We start from the raw sequence: 19167 nt of genomic DNA, 5'->3' as shown, positions 1-19167 counted from the left end.
AGGTGGGCTCTGACTCAGGCTTTTGCTCTCTTCGGGATACCCCTGCATTCTTCCCTGTTGACTGTCGTCCTTAACAAGTTTCAAATCCCAGGAACTCATAGCTAATGATACGCTTCTGAGTTTCAGTAACCGAAACGGTCCCGCAGCAAAATAAAGGCGAAATAAGAGAGCATAACTAAGGGGGCCTGGCTTCTCCTTTCTTGTTCATAATTGGTCCCTTGTGGGGGCGGGGCTGTTGACAGCCTGTCAGTATCCATGGCAAGAACTGCATTTGTATCTATTGAACCCAGGAAGAGACCGACAACTCCCCCAGATAAAGAAAGCACCACCAATGAAAGACAAAAGAAACAAACAAACAAGCAAACAAGCAAGCAAACAAACACCACAGTCTAGGTTGTACTTCTGTTAGTCCGTGCCTCTAAAACCTTGTAATGTGATTCTGAAGGTGAGGTGAGGGTCCTTCTCAAATCTCTTGGGGGCTTCCTCTCTCTCTTGTCCCTTTATTTCTCGACTGATCTGTTTTCACGCTCTCTTTCCCACCAAGACAATGGAGTTCTCCAAAGCCCTGCACTCTATCAGTTTGGGGAACTGATCTGACAGCCTTTGAGGGATGTTGGCACCTTAGGAGGTAGTGTTATATACAATGGTGTGGGGCATGAAGGAGGAGTCAGCGGACTTTCTAGCATTTGCACATCACGTGAAGCCTGAGGACGGACATGTAACCAAATGCCAGGGCTGTGGGTGTATTCTAGATAAGGAGCTAAATATAACAGGGGTTTTGCATGTCACGCCTGGGGAGAGAGGCACTCAGCCACGGTGACTACAAAACTGGATCCTTAATTAGACAATGCTGATCATCCCTGGGGTGCAGTGAATGGGTCTGGTCCTTGGGTTCCAGGGCAGGGATGTTGCGCTGGTGAGTGGTTCTGAAACTGGATATTTTGTGTTGCCTCTTAGGTTCTTCTTGGAGTCTTGACTGTGAGCAAAGCCACCTCTGGCCAAGGCAGATGTCCTACATGCCGTGGTCTAAATATGTGTGTCTTATGATGAGATTTATACACCAATGTGATAATAGTAAAAGGGAAGACCAGGCTGTGGTAAGGTGAACAGACTCCTACCAACTGTCCTTGGAGTTTACGTGTGTGCGAGCATGTGCATACACACACACACACATATGCATACATTAGTGAAGAAATTAAATCTTTAAAAAATGTTTGAGTTGGGGTCTTCAGGAGGAGATTGCCAAGAGCCCTCATGAACACCATTAATGATCTTCTGAAAGAGGCACCAAGGCGTGGTTCATCCCTTTGTCCTTCACCTCGGCCATTAAAGGGTGCAGCATCAGCCGTTACCCTAGAAGCGAAGTGGGCTAGCCTTCATGGGACACTGGACCTGCTACTGTGCCTTGACCTTGGATTCCTCTGCTGCCTGTAGAACATCATTCATAAATTACCCATTCTGTCTCAGCAGCAGGAATAGACTACAGCACAGCTCCATGCAGTGGAAGGTTTTTTTTGGGGGGAGGGTGTAGGGGGCGTGAAAAAATTAACTTGATATTTGTGTTTCGTTCTCCTGTGTGTGTATGTGTGTGTGTGTGTGTGCCGTTCTATCATCCTAAGAGAATAAACACAAGTGATCTTCCTCTTGGACTTGTGAGAAGGAACTGATAAACATTAAATGTAAATACTTTATCAGCATATATGCCAGTTTAGGTATTCAGCTCAGAAGCACCGAGTGTGACCAAAAATAAATAGATCTATCTTTATAAAGAGAAGAGAGCCTCATATTGTTCCAGAAAACAGGAGAAGCTTGGCTTTTGTCAGCAAATGCCACCGCAGTTCAGCGAACTGGCATGCACTTCCTGTTTCTCGAATGAAGTGGGTTCTCGTGCCCACTCTGTGGCATCGATGTGATCAGAGCACTGTGGTGACAGAGGAAAGATTCCAGCCAGACTTTCTGGTATTAAGCTTTGATTTCAAAAGAATTGTCCTGTGAGCTGGCGAAATGACTCAGGCTTGGAAAGGCCTGGTGACTTGATCTCAAGGACTGTGGCCTGCCCTTCAGCATGAAGAAATAAATGTAATAAAATTTCTTGTAAAGTAATTGCTCCCTAAAGAAGAGAGCAACGGGAAAAATTGGATAGGAAGGGTAACAGAAAATAACAGTGTCCTTAGACATCTTGGGAATTGGGAGGGGCTATACCCATGAAGTGACTGACTTGTACTATTGTGGGGGGCTATGGGATGAAAAACTGGTCATTCAGCTGGTCACATGGCAGCTGACAGCTGGTTACATGGATGCTGACCCCAACTTCCCCCAGCCAAGTGCTGACAATGCCCTGTTTCTTCTGCAACTTCCTTTCTAGAAGAGGGAAGTCTGTTGTGTGGACTTCATCCTAAGGGTCTGCCCCGTGTCTTTTCCAGAGCTTTTGGCTTGCAGAGGGGCAGGCTTTAGTCCCTCTGGACAAGAAGTGCTGCTACTCTGCAAGACTCTGACCAGTCATATATGTGTGCATGCATAGATGTATGCACACCAATTTGTGTATATGTGCATGCATGGATGTGTGCACACATCAATATGTGTATGTATGCATGCATGGATATGTGCATACACATCAATATATGTATGCATGCATGCATGGATGTGTACACACATCAATATGTGTATGTATGCATGCATGCATGGATATGTACATACACATCAATATGCGTATGTATGCATGCATAGATGTATACACACACCAATATGTATATGTATACATGCATAGGTGTGAGCACACATCAATATGTGTATGTGTGCACGTCAGAGGTTGGCATCAGTGCCTTCCTGTGTCACTGGCCACCTTGTTTTTGAAACAGAGTCTCTCCCTGAATCTGGATCTCCCCAATGGACTAAAACAGCAGACCAGTGAAATCCCAGGATTCTCCTGTCCCCATCTCTCAGCACTGTGACTACCGCTGCGCATCCCTGGCTTTAAACTTGGGTGTTGGAGAATCCAAATTCTGTCCCTCACGTTTGCACAGCAAAGACTTTACCCACTGAGCCTTCCCAGCGTGGTCCCTGCGTGCCCATTCCTCTTTCTCACCACAGCTTACCAAACTGAGCGGAGAGCTCAATACTCATGTCAGATGCACTCGAGAGGCGGCCTTACCTTCTCATTAGTCCCATTTTTCCAGTATTGCACCCTGTAAGCCCATGAGTCATAAATGTTCTTCAAGGTCCACGTCTCAGGCTCATTCTCAATTTGTGGGGCTGAGAAACGCAGGTGTAAAGACTCAGCAAGGAATTCTATCTGCATCTCAGGAGGTCCAATGATGGCTGAGTATAAGAACACACCAAAATGACAATCAAAAAACCACATTTTAAACACTTCACTCAAACTCAAATTCCTCATATATATGTGCAACTATCTACTGAAGGATAACGCTGGCTCTTGATACACCATTTACAGTGCCTCAGGAGGATGGATGGATTTTTTTTTTTTTTTTGCTTGTTTCAAAAGATCCAAAATCCTTTGTCTGTATTAATTGAATTAAATCCATATATGTTCACAGTGATATCTAATATATTTAGGATTATTCCAATTCTATTGTTTTATATTGTTTGTAAAAATGGCATTTTTAGGGAGGGGTCATCCCAGTATATAGCCCAGGTTAACCTCAAACTTGCGATCTTCCTGCCTAAGTCTTGACAACACTGTTGTTACAGACATGACATAAAGGCATGTCACTGTCACCATGCTTCACACACAATCACACACACACACACACAATCTGTTTTTACATTTCTTATTTTATTAAATTATTCTCTTTCTCTTTGTTTTATGCCTTCTACTGGCTTGGATTCTTTTTCATTTTCTAGCCTTAAAGCTACAAATGATATTTCTGTAACTGTAGGGATTACTCATAAATATTTATCATCTAGAACTATATATATATTTTACAACTTTTCTTTTGCTTATGTAGCTAGGCCCTTCACCCCTTCTCCATCTCCACCCATTCAAACGTCACTCTGGGGAGCCTGGTTATTGTGGCTCTCTGGGTAAGAATATATTCCTCTTTTCTGTTGATTTTTCCACTTTGAGAGCCGCATTCACTCTGTACCGTCAAATATCTGCCTCTTGGGTTGCTGTCAGTCTTCCTATGAGTCTAGAACACTCAATGAGGGCAAGACTTTGTTTTTGTTTGTTGTTGTAGCTTCAGTGCTAAGAACATGCCTTGCACACAGTAGGTGCTCAAAAATAACCACAGAAGGAATAACAAAAGACTCTGAGGAAGCTTGGCCTGTGTTCTCCTCTCTGACCATCGCCACTCCTGAGGGGGCCTCTTGTTAAGCCGCAGGGGCCTGTGTCAGCGTCTCTGCTCTCTCACTTTTACATGTGTAACCTTGAGTCATGCTCTTTGATCTGAGTCTACAGAGAACTGGCTTCCCTGGGACATAATGTAAGACTTAGAACCAGCCAGGCCCAACAAGAAATTACTAGAGTGGAAACTTAGATATCAAATGGTCCCCAACTTATAATGGTTGTATGAAAGATACTGGCATGAAACAGAGACTGACCTTTGACCTTTGAATTGTAATATCCCCTCAGTTCAAGGAGATGGCTGTGGTCTGTTACCTCCCCGTCAGTCATGGGATCAGGAGGGTGTGGCATGTCAGGCTAGGCGTGCCAAATGCACGCTTGATTTATGGTATCTTCTGCTCGAGATGGGTTTGCAGGAACCCTTGGTAACCACTGAAGACCGGTTTAGTTTTAGAGCCTCTCAGTGAACTGTCTTTTTGCAATGGTCATTTCCTTCTCTTGTTTTCTGAAAGGAACATTTAGTGAAGAAGACTAACTGGCCATTTCCAGGTACAGAATTCTAAGTTTGGTGCTTGTCCTAAGACAGAACTGGAAAGAGAACAAGGGACTTTGGCCTCATTCTGTCTGAGTGAGCATCTCTCTGTGGAAGCTACAGAGCTCACCTGTAAGGACCTGTATAAGCCCTGGCCCCCAGACCCGGGTATTCCCTCTGATGTCCCTGGGAGGGCCTTATTTGAGCTTTGTCCCTGACGTTTTGTAACCTCTAATTCTCCCAGATGCTGGATGGCAGCTTAACTGGTTTTCAATTCCTGATACTTTAAACATGTTTGTCTCAGGACCTCTGGGTCCCCCTAGCCTCCACTTCTAACCAGGGTATCTTCTTTCCAAAGCTTACCAGGCAGCCTCAGCAGAGTCTACCATCAGTGAGTGTATTTCTTCCACCCTTCTCCAGGACAGTGGTCTCTCTGCACTGGGCTTTCTCTCTCTGCATCTACCTCTCTCCACTTCTGCCACATCTTAAAACTTATTTTGCATTCTATTTTTAGTTTATGTGTATGGTGCTTTGCCTGTCTGTATGCTCTGTGTACCAGGTGCCCAAAGAGGCCAGAACCAGTGCCAAATCCCATGGGACTGGAATTATACACTGTTGTGAGTAGACTTGTGGGTGCTGGGAATTGAACCCAAGTCCTCTGGAAGAGCAGCCAGTTCTCTTAACCGCTGAGCCATTTTCCAGGCCCCTATCTCTTGGCTTAATTCATAGTCTCACACTGACTTCCTTCCAGAGCTTTCCATTCCCTCATCAACAGCACTGGCCTTAATTTGCCATATTTGTGAGTAGTGAAGTCACCAGGTTTATATTCATTTATTTTATTCAGGACACGTGTACTTTCCTCTGTGTCATCCATGAATCCATGAACTTACAGACACAGCATTCCTGCTGTGCCCCAAGCTTCATGGCACGGACCATTTCATCTGTAGGCCTACTAAGCATTCTTACTGATGGGGACAGAAGCAAGGTAAGATGACTTGATATAACCAAGTGGAAACGTAAATGGCTTACTGTCTTCCACGGGGCAGAAGGTGACATTGACCCACTCCGAATGTTCATCTGCAAATTCAGCCCTGACTCTCACAGTGTAGTCTCCATATTTAGAAAGATTAGAGAAGTCGCACTGAGTAGAGGCAGTGTTCTTGCAGCGATCTTGGAAATACCTGTAACTACACAACCAGAAAGACAAAGGCAGTGAGGCTGCTGTTTCTGGGAAGATGGTTGCTTTATTCCCTTTTATGGCAAAGGCAAAAGAAAGACTCCTCATCTTTCTCCTTCTTTGTTTTTATTTCATGTTTTAGAGAATCTCCTTCTCTCGCCCAGGCTGGCCTCTGATTTAAAAATCTTCCTGCTAATTTAAAATCTCCAATGTTGGGATTTCAGTTGTGTACCACTGTGCCCAGTAGCCACTAACTTGGATAAATAGTATGCACGAGGAAATTATTATCTTCCAAACTATGTGTTTCCTAAGATCTTAATGAACCCCAGGAAATCAATCACAAGGCATCTAAAATACAATCCATCCTATAGTGAGTAATTTGTGGAGAAACTGAGTTAAACAAAAATTGGTATCTTAGCAGCAGAAACTTTAATATCCAAATAAGCTTTCATGGCTCCAAACCCCAGGTTGTGTATTCAACACTTCTGACTGAGAAAGATTTCTTCCTGATTGTGCATTTCTGAAAGCACTGGGCTACGATTGGGCTATGGTTGACATACACAGATTAACTAGGAAATAATAAGATGATTTCGAATCACGTCCCAAGAGTGACCCACATTGCAAAAATCCTGGAAAAATTCTAAAACAATTCATCCACCATCAGAATGAGAGCAGCAGGAAGCATGGCGGGAATCTTGGCAAATAGAATTCCTAACTCGCCCACAGCAGTCTGGGGAGGTGTAATTAGCTGCCCCCAGCCTAAGAAAATAGGAGCTCCCTTCCTGTAAGTAAGGAGCTGTCTGACTGGTTCCCACTACACCTTCCTGTCTAGTTGTGAAAGCCAATCTCAGCCACCCTTTTTGTCTGTCATAGATTTTTTTTCTCTGTTGCTATGATAAAATATTCTGGCAAAGTCAATTCGAGACAGAAAGTTTATTCTAGTTCACAGGTCCAGGTTGCAGTGCATTATGGAAGTGAACAGAAGGCATCAGGAGCCTGAAGCAAATAGTTATATTATGTCTGAGGTTAAAAGAGCACAAGAAACCCATGCCTCTGTGTGTGTGTGTGTCCAGATCACCTTTGCCCTTTTAAAGAAGGTTTACTTTATTTTTATGTGTGTGTGTGCACACGCGTGCATGTGCCATTGGAGGACAGAAAAGGACATTGAATCCCCTGGGGCTGGAGTTACAGGTGCCTGGGAGCTACCCCACACAGGTACTGGGAACTAAACTTGAGTTCTGTGCAAAAGCAGCAAGTGCCCTCGATACATTCAATTCTGTTGCCTTTAGGGAACATCGTGGCTCAGTCCATTGTTACTGATGCCCAGAGCTTTGCAAAAAGTAGATAAGGACTACTGAGAACACAGTCTTGTACAATCTGCCTCTACCACTTAATATATATGCACAATTTGCTGTAGAGTGTATCTCTTATAAGTATTGCCTGTCAATAAAACAGCTTATGGCCAATGAGCTGAGGCAGGGAGTAGGAGGCGTGATATCTGGCAGGGACAGAGAGAATTCTGGGAAATAGTGAGGCCTGCGGAAGATTTGCCCCTGAAGGTTGAAGAGAAGAAACCAGCCACATAGCTGAACTTGGAATAACAGGGATAATAGTTAATAGCTAGTTGGAGAATAAGCTGAAGCTAGGCATTTAATGATCAATAATCAGTCTCTGAGTTGTTATTGCTGGGAATTAAGTGGTCAGGAAGAAAAACTCAGGCTTTACATTTTTACGTTCAGCTACTGTAGAGCAGTATTCAGTTACCACACCTGGTGGTCGACACATGCTGCATGTCAGAGGCCATCTTGTAGTAACTCCTTTTTTCATTTTTTGTCATAGATGAGTATTTTTTTTTTTCTGGTAAGTGTGTGATAGGAGTGTCGCACATACTTACATTTTGGATGTTTCTGTAGGAATATCACCAACACACCCTTTGAAGTGTCTTATTTTAGACAACCTGACCCCTGGATGACAGCCTCCCTCTGTTGCCCAAGTGACAAGGGACAAAGGTAAACTTCGCACACAGCCGAGGGTTTATTGCACCTTATAAGCAGCATTCACCTGCCTGGGCTGAAGTCAAAGCGAACCTTATGGACTCATATAAGTCATATAACAACCTGACCGTTCAGGCCCAGTGTCTTTCCTAATGACATGGCTGCATATTCTTTATGTACCGTGTACCCATCTGTGGTTCCATGGAGAGGAACCCTGGAGGCAAGGTACTAACCCTTAGTTAATAACCACCTCCAGTTCTCTGCTCCAAGAAGCCACCAGGCCTTTCCATCTCAAGGACAGACAACTGGAATCACCTAACCCTGGAAAGCCAGCCAGAGACAGAGCAGAGCAGAGCAAGAGTTGGGGGAGGGGGAGGGGGGATGGGGAGAGGGGAGGGGAAGAGGGAGAGGAAGAGGGAGAGGGAGAGGGAGAGGGAGAGGGAGAGGGAGAGGGAGAGGGAGAGGGAGAGGGAGAGGGAGAGGGAGAGGGAGAGGGAGAGGGAGAGGGAGAGGGAGAGGGAGAGGGAGAGGGAGAGGGAGAGGGAGAGGGAGAGGGAGAGGGAGAGGGAGAGGGAGAGGGAGAGGGAGAGGGAGAGGGAGAGGGAGAGGGAGAGGGAGAGGGAGAGGGAGAGGGAGAGGGAGAGGGAGAGAGAGTCATGTTGTTTGTCCCCTCTTAAGCTCCTGCTGGAGTGTCCTGTCCTGTCACTCACCCAGGACACCCTCCCTGCATTGTTTTGTGATTCTGCCATCTAGAGCTAGATACCTGTAACCAGGCTCAGGTATTTCATAACAGCAACAGCCACTGCTAGAAGAAGGAAGTTAATCCCCACAGTGAAATTGCTGTGTCTTTCCAGACCCGAGCGGAGAAGACAAGGAGATGAGGTCATAGAACCACCACCCTAGGGCTGCTGCAGATGGTCTTTTATCAACTACTGGTCTCTGGACTGTAGGCAACTATACTGAGGTATAACAGGACACACTGTTTTTACGAAACACAGACCGGAATGTATGTGTGCACGATGCTGAATTTTCATTGTCAACCTGATGGAATTTAAAATCAGCAAGGAAATGGCCTGAGTAGGTCTATGAGAGCTTCCAGGAAGGTTCAACAGAGCAAGAAGGTTTATGATATCCTGGGTGCCTGGATGCTAGCAGCAGTTTCTGATGAACTGGAGTCTCAGACTCAATAAGAAGGAGAGAGCAAGCTGAGTGCCAGCTTTCTGTCTGCTTCCTGATGGATGCCCTGTGTGTGACCAGCTGCCTGGTACTTCTGCCACTGTGCTGGACTGTAGCTTCTTACCAAGCCCCCACCCCCCCAAAAAAAAACCCCAACCAACCAACCAAACATACAACAAACAAAGCCCCTCTCCTTCTTCACGTTCCTTTCATCAGACATTTTGTCACAGCAACGAGAAAAGAAATTAATACAGTTTCTAAGTCAGAGAGTTCAGGGAGAAAAAAAAAAGTAAATGCTAAAATTTGGTAAATCTCAACGAAGGTGCTCGAGCCTATATATATATATACATGTATATATACACACACACACATATATACACACATACATATATACTTATGTTATTATATGATATAGTATTTTTATAGTATATAATATGATATATAGTATATATTATATAATAAAGTATATATTATGTATATATGTAGAGCCTTTCAGCCTCCATGTAAAATGACAGCTGGGGCAAACAGGGCAGGGCTACCAAGATCTGGAAAGGCATGTTCTCTATGGCCTGTCTGTCTGGCCACGTTTCTGAGTCACCGAGAGGCCAGGCCAGGTGTGCTGGTTCATGGGCCCTGGGCCTCCTTCTGCTGCTGGTGTGTTACCTGGCATCCAGCCTATAGGCAAGGTGGACAGGCTGTCAAGGGAAGGCTGGCCTGCACCCTTCACCGGATATGGGGACTTGCAGACAGGAAGGGCAGGTAGAGGCCCTGCAGTGGTGGTGGCAGATCCCAGATTGGTCTAGAATGCCTGCAGTGGAGGGTAGGTGGTACAAAGCAAGCGCCTTCCTGACCGGTGTGCACACTTGGCATTTTCAGGTGCCCGCCCCTCCCCCCCTTTGCACACTGCTGACTTTTACAGCCCTGGCTGTATAACTGGGAGTAACAGCGGCACCTGCTTTCCTTTTTAAATACTTCAGTTTGCGGCCAGTCTGGGCTACATAGTGACTTCTGTGATACTACCCTGCGTAACAACACAGTAGGCAGATCAAGACCCGGAGTTAGAAGGAGGGGCCTTCTGACTTACGAACAGCCCCCAGACCTACCTTTCATACTGAGCTGTGAAAGTCAGGTTCATTTTGGGGAAAGCAGGTACTTCCCACTGTAGAATGTTCTTGAAATTAATTGAATTCATTCTGACATTCTCAGGGGGTGGAATCATTCCTAGAGCTGAAAAAAGATGAGGAGGAGGAGGAGGGGAGAGGTAGCCATGTTTATGCAAAACAAAACAAAACAAAAATAAAAACAAAGCAAGACCCAAACCAAACCAAATCAAAATGAAACAAAAACGAAAAAAACAAAACCAAACAGACAGACAGACAGACAAACAAACAAACACAAAATCCAAGAAAACGACAATATCCAATATTTGGGTCTCCCAGATCCATGTCTTCAAATGGTGTGTGTATGTGTGTGTGTATGTGTGTGTGTGTGTGTGTGTGTGTGTGTGTGTGTGTGTGAGAGAGAGAGAGAGAGAGAGAGAGAGAGAGAGAGAGAGCGCTATGCTGGGGAGGCTAGGTTTTATTTGAAGCAATAATGAGAAGGATTTCTGGCCGAAGCCCCTGGAACCCTGGCTGGAGCTGGGGCAGGGAACCTGGGAATCTTGAGTCAGCCCCAGACTGGGTCTCCCTGAAGACCCAAGAAGGACTGTCAGGGAGACCTCTGGGTGAGTGAACCTGAGGTCGCATAGAGGGCAGCTTTGGGTTAAGGGCAGAAATTACTTATTAAGTTTTGACGTAGTAAACTCTAAATCACTTACCACCCAACTGTTGCCAACAAAGACTTAGTGTGGTGGTAATTACTCAACACCAAGGCTGCCTGGGAAGTTTGGGCTCAGGAAGAGAATCCCAATGAGAACCAGTTGGGGAATCCCGAGAGTGCAGCCAACAGAAAGCCAGTTGTGGAGAAGAGTCCCCAGAAGCTCTCTGGGGAGCTGAGGGGGCAGAGTTCAGAATTTAGGGTGTGGACATGTGAAGAGGGAGGTGTGGTGAAGGGGAGCTGGCCCTGCAGAGAACGGGGGAGAGGAAGGAGGGCTGGGGCCGGGAAGGACTCCGGTGTGTGTCCCTAAGGTCCGGACAGCCACTGCGGGGTGCTCAGAAAATCTGGCTTCAGTTAGAACTTGGGGGGGGGGCAGGGTGGGGGTGCTGTCAACAACTGTCCCCGCACCCCACTTTACTTTACCTTCTAGACAGCCTGGAACCAGCTGCGGGCTCGGGGAGGGTCCACCCAGGATCTAGCCAGTGGCAGCGCATCGCCGCGGGTGTGCACCCCACCACCACCACCACCACCACCGCCACGGCGAGGGGTACCCTTCCCGGTGCTGGGCGCCGCACAGGTCCCTTTCGGGGAGCCCATGGGCCAAGACTTGGGGACGCCCCGCCTCCGAATTCCCAAGCCTGCCAGCCTGCCCGCCCGGGGCCCCTGCTCGCCGACCTCACCTGGCACCAGAAGGAAGCCACCCAGCCAGCCCGCCACGCTCGGCGCCCAGGCCATGGCCCCGTGCGGCAGCCCCGCGGCCGCCCGCGCCCTTTCCGGAATCTCCGCCGGGCGGCCAGGCCACTCCCCTCCGGTTCCCTCCGCCCGCAGCCCCACTGAGGACCGGAGCCCCGAGGGCGGCCTCAAGCTAAGTGCACTAAGAAGCCATCCTGGCTTGCAGTGCCGTCCCTCCCCCAATCCGCGCTTCTGTTTTTCTCCCCTCCAGTGTTCCCTTCTGTCTCTCTTCCTTGGTGGGTGGGTGCTAAGACACTGTCTAGCTAGTCATGTAGCCCTGAATTCGAAGTGATCCTCCTGCCTCAGCTTCCCTGCTGCTGGGCAGTTGCTTTTCTTTGGATCACTCAGTGTTCCCTGTTTTTCCCCACGGAAGCATCACCCCTCCAAAGTCTTGTCTCCCAAACAAAAGCTGAATCCAGCCCAGCTCGGGAAGTTTTAGTGCCCCTCCCCACCCGAAAGACATGGCACAAGGCCAGTTTGTTCATTTCTTGGTAGCTTGCTTCTTGCATAAGGCTGCCGAGAAAGGCTTAATTTCCTCTTCTTAAAGGGAACAGGTGGCGAGGTGGGAAACCCCACAGACGGTCGGCTGACTACAATATTGAGACATGTCTAAGTCAGGACAGGCCACGTGAGTCGGATGGTCCCCTCCGGCAGATTTAGAGAAAGCTAGTACAATCTTGTAATGGCATCAGAACCACAAAAATGCTGTAGAAAGCATTCCAGAGAGAAATGATTCAAAAAGACTATAGAGTCTTGTATGAAAAGTACTTTTGTATTACGCTGACAATTTCAAACGTCGTATAAAATTTAAAAACAAACAAACAAACAAACAAACAGCGAAGTGCAAGCATTAAAAAGCCAACTCCCAGCAATTATGCAAAGCTTAAAAGAAAGCTGCTGCTCTGGGAGAATGAGAATAGCTATATTCAGAGGGCGGAGAATCGGTTGCTGTGTGTGTCCGGGGTGGGGGTGGGGGTGGGGGGTCTCCTTCCTATGGGATTTTTATCTCACAGGATAAAAAGTCCGACAAGGGTTTTATCAGTGCCACAAGGGTTTCTTTCGAACTGCTTTACATGGGTAATCCACTGGAAGTTTTTGAGCCAGGACCCATGTACTAGCTCTTCTTTGAAAAGAAGAAAATGTGAAACACTGGTTTTGGGGTGAGAAGAGTAAGATGGGAGGACCCTACACCCTTCATCCACTTTGGGCATCTCTCCCGAGGCTCAGCACCTCCCCTTGAGTCTTGATGATGAAGATTTACCTGCTCAATCCCTTTATTTTATAAATTGAGAAAACTGAAGGTTAAAGAGGTGACCTTAAAATATGGCCATGATATCCCTCTCTCTGAGTCACGCATTGGATCCTAGAATTAATTATTCCTGCGGCTTCTCCCCCTCCTCACTTACACTGTGAGGGGTTTTATGGGTGCCTGTGAATGAACTTCTTAGAGTAGAGGAGACAGATCTTGACATCTGGGAAGCGCCCAGACAGGGGGTGGGGGTGGGGGGGTGGGGGTGGGGGGGTGGGGGTGGGGGGGTGTCTCAAACCTTGATGGCTTTTCTTGTGCCAGCAGCCAGCTCAGCATGCCTTACCTCTGCCCCTTCCGCCCCCTTTCAGGTTCATTCCTGGAGTCCTCCTGAACACTGCTTGGCCAGTTTTTCTTTCCCTTTTTCTCCCCCCCAATTTAATCATTTCCTAGAAACAATACGGGGATAGGAGACCTTGGGCTGCCTCTGAAAACCACACTGAACCTGTTCCCTGGGAAACGTAACACAAACCACCTTAGTGCATTAGTGGAAAGGGGGTGGGCAGGTCACACTCATGACCCCTGTAAACAATCCTGATGCCCAAATTGGCAATCTGCATAGAGAAGGCCATCCAGCAAGGGCCAAGAGGGCTGTAGAGTTCTTTAGTCCCTCGGTCACAGACACCTGGAGACCACAAGGCATCAAGTCGGGCTCTGAAGAGAAACCCTGTAGGTGCCCAGCGCCAGTCAGTGAACCGCTTTGGAGTCATCTCATGATGTAGCCGTCCCCCACATCAGCGTCGGAATCCGAGGTGTCTGATTTCTCAGATGACCCATCTTCAGTCCATAGATCCTGGGAAGGAAGGCTGGGGAGGGGCGGCTGTGTCCTGTCCCCACCAGCTATCCGAAGGTCTGACTCTGTCCTGTGGGGACCTTCGTCTAGGAGGATGGTGTCTTCTGCGAGAGATAACGTCTCTGAGGCATCTTCATCATGGAGAACCCTCAGAAACACAGAGTTTAAGTTCACGTTGAAGATAATGTTGTCCCCAGGCTCATCCATGGAGCTGTTGTCCTCCCTGGGGAATGAGTCCTCGAGCACACTCTTTCTTCTCTCATAGGGGCCACTTGGGTCTTCTGAAGGCCCCGCTCCCGCCTCTGTGGGGAGTTGTGGCTCAGCTCCAGCCCCTGCTCCAGCTTCATCAGATTCCTCAGCCCCTGAATCTTCTTCATGCAGGGGATCCTCGGGGCTGGCTGAGGTGTCAGAGGTTTGCTGCAGAGGCTTGCCCGTCAGTCCATGCATGGTGTAGCCAGTGACACTTGCTGTGGGGACCTCTTCGTCACTGTCACTGCCATCCTCATAATCGTAATTCCACAGTCTCTTCTTCTTGTTTGTGGGGATGATTTCCAGCCGATCGATGGCTTCTGAAGGTGACCGTTCAGGGAATATCCAGGTTAAAAAGTGACGGAAGTTCTAGAGAAGGGGGAGGGCACGAGGGAGGGAGAGAAAAAGTCTTTCACTCATATTAGGTCTTCAACAACAACAACAACAACAACCCCTTAGTATTCACTGTGAAGTGATGTGGATACAAGTGACAGCCACGTCCCTGTGTGATAACACCCATGTGTAATAATAATACTCATGTGTGATAACACCCATGTGTAGTAATAATACTCATGTGTTATAACACCCATGTGTAGTAATAATACCCATGTGTGATAACACCCATGTGTAGTAATAATACTCATGTGTGATAACACCCATGTGTAGTAATAATACCCATGTATTATAACACCCATGTGTAGTAATAATATCCATGTGTAATAACACCCATGTGTAATAATAATACTCATGTGTTATATCACCCATGTGTAGTAATAATACTCATGTGTGATAACACCCATGTGTAGTAATAATATCCATGTGTGATAACACCCATGTGTAGTAATAATACTCATGTGTGATAACACCCATGTGTAGTAATAATATCCATGTGTGATAACACCCATGTGTAGTAATAATACTCATGTGTGATAACACCCATGTGTAGTAATAATATCCATGTGTGATAACACCCATGTGTAGTAATAATACTCATGTGTGATAACACCCATGTGTAGTAATAATATCCATGTGTGATAACACCCATGTGTAGTAATAATACCCATGTGTGATAACACCCATGTGTAGTAATAATACTCATGTGTGATAACACCCATGTGTAGTAATAATATCCATGTGTTATAACACCCATGTGTAGTAATAATATCCATGTGTAATAACACCCATGTGTAATAATAATACTCATGTGTTATATCACCCATGTGTAGTAATAATACTCATGTGTGATAACACCCATGTGTAGTAATAACACCCATGTGTGATAACACCCATGTGTAATAACACCCATGTGTAATAACACCCATGTGTAGTAATAACACCCATGTGTAATAACACTCATGTGTAGTAATAATATCCATGTGTAGTAATAATATCCATGTGTAGTAATAACACCCATGTGTATTAATAATATCCAGGTGTAATAACACCCATCTGTAATAACACCCACGTATAGTAACACCTATGTGCAATAATACATATGGGTAATAACACCCATCTGTAATAAGAAAAGCCGATGGTTGTCTGGCACTTGCTAGATGCTGGGCACTGCTGCATTTCATAATATGACCCTCCAAACCCAAGGATGCTAGGGTCCTCCCTATAAAATGTTACAGCACTTGCATGTCACCTCTGTACATTCTTTAGCTTTCAATCACCTCCAGATTGCTTACAGTATTCAATACGATATAGTCACACCACATGGCTTAGGGATACTGCCAAGAACAAGCCTGTTTAGATACTCTGTCTATGGTTGGATGCAGTCTGTGGATGCAAGCCATTTCCTAAGTCCCTTTGCCCTCAGAAGTGCTCTATGAAGCAGGCTTGTTTTACTCTCTCACTCTGTCCTCTCTCTCTCTCTCTCTCTCTCTCTCTCTCTCTCTCTCTCTCTCTCTGTATCTGTGTGTGCTGAGGACTAAACTTGGCCTCTTGCAATGCTATAAGCACACCCCATACTACTGGACTCAATACCTCCACATCCTGCCTCTAGACTTACTATGCATTTAGCCATGTGTGGTATGAGGTACAGCAGGATCCTATGGTTCCTAGTATAGATAATACTATCTCTGGCCACTGAGGTCCCCCACCAGTTTGCACAGCCACTGTCACTGTCCCTGGTCTCTGTGCATGTGCCTGGGTTTCTGGGCTCCTCGGTGGATGGGATTTTGTTATCCTTTTCACTAAGTTTATTACATTTATTCCTTAAATTAAGAAAATAATTTGCTGTTTCTGTAATTGTACGAATATCAGGGCTATCAGAAATGATATTCCATTCCTACAAATTTAAAAACCAGGAAAATAACCTATGCCACTAGTAATCTGGGCCAATCATGGTGAGCTTGGTTCTTTGGAAGATGGCAAGAGAGGACTCTGGGAGAGCTGGCTGTGTTTTCTTCCTTGGTCTGGGTATAAGTTAAATGATTGTTCAGGGTTGGGCAAAAATTCCATGAGCATTCCACAGATGGCTTGTATACTTTATTCCCGAGGCTGGAAACAGCATCACCCTGATTTTCTAATAAAACACAATAATTTAAGTATGCATGACGTTGCCAACCCTTCTTAAAAAAATCTGAGATGGTCTCATTGTATATAGCCTTAGCTGGCCTAGCTATTCACTCTGTAGGACAGATTGCTGAAACTAAAATTTAGCTCCAGAGTAATATGAGCTTAGTGATATTGTCTATAAACTTTTACTGTCTGCCCAGCTCTTCAGACAGAGCCCTGTGGCAGCCTTGTTCCACATGCCAATACTTGGAATACATTGTATCACCATTCAGTAGAGTCAAATGTAAAGCAGTAACCACTTGAACATGTTATTAGCATGTTCAAGATGCTGAGCTCAATTCCCCAAACTGGCCAACAAATTCATCTATAAGCTCAACTAGGCTTACACTGTCATATTTTCCTACTGCTGGAGGATTTTCTTAGATGGAGAGCTACAATTTTTAACAGAGACAGACCCCAAGTGACATTAAAACAAAGTGACTAAAACTCTACCAGCTGTCGAGAACAGACTAAGGCAGACAAGCTGCAACAGGAGAGAGTAAGGTATTTCTATTTGAAATGTTGTTACAAACGCAAGGTGGGGGTGGGGCAGTGGGATAGAAACAAAGAGACAAAAGGTTGGGAAAGGCAGCTGTGTCGGTGTAGAAAGCTGTAGGATCAATAGTCAGAGTCTGTAAGGGCTCCCAGCTCTAAGTGGAAGCACAGAAGAAAGGTAATTTGTGACTAAGGAAAGCCACAGGTGAGACGGACTGTGCTCTGCCATCACAGGGAAGAAAGCACAGTCAGCTCGGTCTGACATAAGACAAACCTAGGGTGTGTATATGATCTGCTGAAGTAAAGGAAAACAAATAGATGACCTGCATAAACACTTCCATTGTACTACTCCTAGTTGGAATGAGAGAAAGAGAGAAGAGAATTGACCCAAATGCCCTACAGCTGGAAAAAATAGTGTCTGGATAATAATGTAATTGCCTGATCATAAAATATGATAGGTGGAGGCCTGAGAAGGCTCTGTCAGTAAGGTGCCCGCTGAACAAGCATAACTACCTGAGTTCTGATTACCATGGGGCCAGTAGCCCAAATCTGCAATCCCAGCCTGGACAGGGTGGGATAGAGGCATAGGGAGCCCTGAAGCTAGCCAGCCTAGCTGAACTGATGGCCTCCAGGTTCAGTGAGAGACCTAATCTAAAAAGATATAGGGGGAAAAAGACACACCTTTAAGGCTCAGAGAACACTGTAGAAGAAAGAACAGAAAGTTTGCAAGAGCCAGAGGTTCAGGGAGTTAGCGGTGAGATTGTGTCTCCTAGGAATGTCACGTGTTACATCCGTAAGGTCTCACCAACATTAGTGCCTAACCATGGATAACAATGAACACGCAAATGTGGACTGGGGTCTGGGAAAGCCAGGAGGGCTCAACCCTACACAAAGATCCACAGGCAACTAAGGAGTCCTCAGAGTCACAGTGGGGAGATCAGCCTTTGCCAGAGAAGTGCACACCAGTTGGTTATCCAGTACCAAATGGTCGGCCGCAACAACACGAATCAAAGCAACACAGTGAAGGCTGAATAGGTTGTACTTATGCATTTAGGGATATATATGTATGTAATAGTAATTAACCAAAAAGGGGCCATGATCGAGTGTGAAAGGGAGACAGGAGAGTCTGTGGGAGGGAGGGCGGGGGAGGGGGAAATGATGTCATTATAATCTCAAAATGTAAAAAGCATAAAGTTCTTTATAAAGCAATCATTAGCTTATTTCTGAGAAATTGTATGGTTGAATAGAAAAAAAATCAAATAATTTTAATAAAAATAAAACATGCCTTACTCATGCTTAAAAAACAAAACAAAACAAAACCAACCAACCAACCAACCAAACAAGCAAACGATAGAGTGGAAAGGGCCGGCAAGGTTGCTGAGAGGGTAAAAGCAGCTGACATAAAGCTGCCCACCTGAGCCCACCCCAGAGCCACACCACAGAGAGCTGACTCTTCCTTAAAGTTGCCCTCGGACGCCACAGGATGCCCTGATGAAAGATGCTCCCTCCCCAATCACAAAGAAATGCGTGTAGTTAAGTTTTGTTTTGTTTTATTTTCTTTGCTTTAAGGAGGAGGAAGAACACAAAGTTGAGTGGGTGGTAGTCTAGAGGGTGGGGTGGGGGATGTAATGGGAGGAGTTTGGATCCAGGAAAGAACATGGTAAAAGATACTGTATGAAACTGTCAAAGACTGAATTAAAAAAAATAAATACATAAAAATTAGCCGGAGAGTCACTGGGATAGACACCTTAAGTCAGCATGTGACTCCCACATAATGAATTCATGAACAAATCCCTACCACAGAGGAAAAGAGAGGGGGGAGGGAGGAGAGAAAGCTCACATGCATGAGAGAGCATAGAGAGAGAGAATAGGCAAACACACAGAAAATATAAAATGTCATATACATTTGAGACTTGCAGGGACAACAAAGAATTTAGGATGGCCAAACTGACTGATGCTGTTGGAAAATGAGATTCTTTCCTAAAAAAAAATATTATGTCTGTAACAAAAAATATTAAGTTAAAATAAAAAAATAA

At 45.8% G+C, this 19167-nt stretch overlaps 2 protein-coding genes across 4 annotated transcripts in view; both read right to left on the bottom strand.

Moving 5' to 3' along the window:
- The window catches only part of Il10rb (interleukin 10 receptor subunit beta), a 19077-nt gene extending 7228 nt beyond the window's left edge, over positions 1-11849 (bottom strand). The window contains exons 1-4 of one of the 2 annotated variants that reach the window (XM_085832392.1): positions 11678-11849; positions 10286-10409; positions 5865-6022; positions 3152-3318 (exon numbers count right to left, since the gene is read on the bottom strand). In XM_085832392.1, coding sequence (XP_085688518.1) covers positions 3152-3318; positions 5865-6022; positions 10286-10409; positions 11678-11732 — 504 coding nt within the window. In that variant the 5' untranslated portion in view covers positions 11733-11849. The remainder of the gene's footprint in view (positions 1-3151; positions 3319-5864; positions 6023-10285; positions 10410-11677) is intronic. The other variant, XM_021185053.3, reaches the window with a different exon arrangement.
- A 1404-nt stretch (positions 11850-13253) lies between these two features.
- The window catches only part of Ifnar2 (interferon alpha and beta receptor subunit 2), a 32148-nt gene continuing 26234 nt past the window's right edge, over positions 13254-19167 (bottom strand). For both annotated transcript variants that reach the window (XM_029470546.2, XM_029470545.2), the window contains one exon: positions 13254-14446. In XM_029470546.2, coding sequence (XP_029326406.1) covers positions 13742-14446 — 705 coding nt within the window. In that variant the 3' untranslated portion in view covers positions 13254-13741. The remainder of the gene's footprint in view (positions 14447-19167) is intronic.

This window comes from Mus caroli, unplaced genomic scaffold (genome assembly GCF_978045245.1).
Source record: "Mus caroli unplaced genomic scaffold, Mus_caroli_1 scaffold_17, whole genome shotgun sequence".
Lineage (NCBI taxonomy): Eukaryota > Metazoa > Chordata > Mammalia > Rodentia > Muridae > Mus > Mus caroli.
This window is presented reverse-complemented; position numbering and strand designations above follow the sequence as displayed.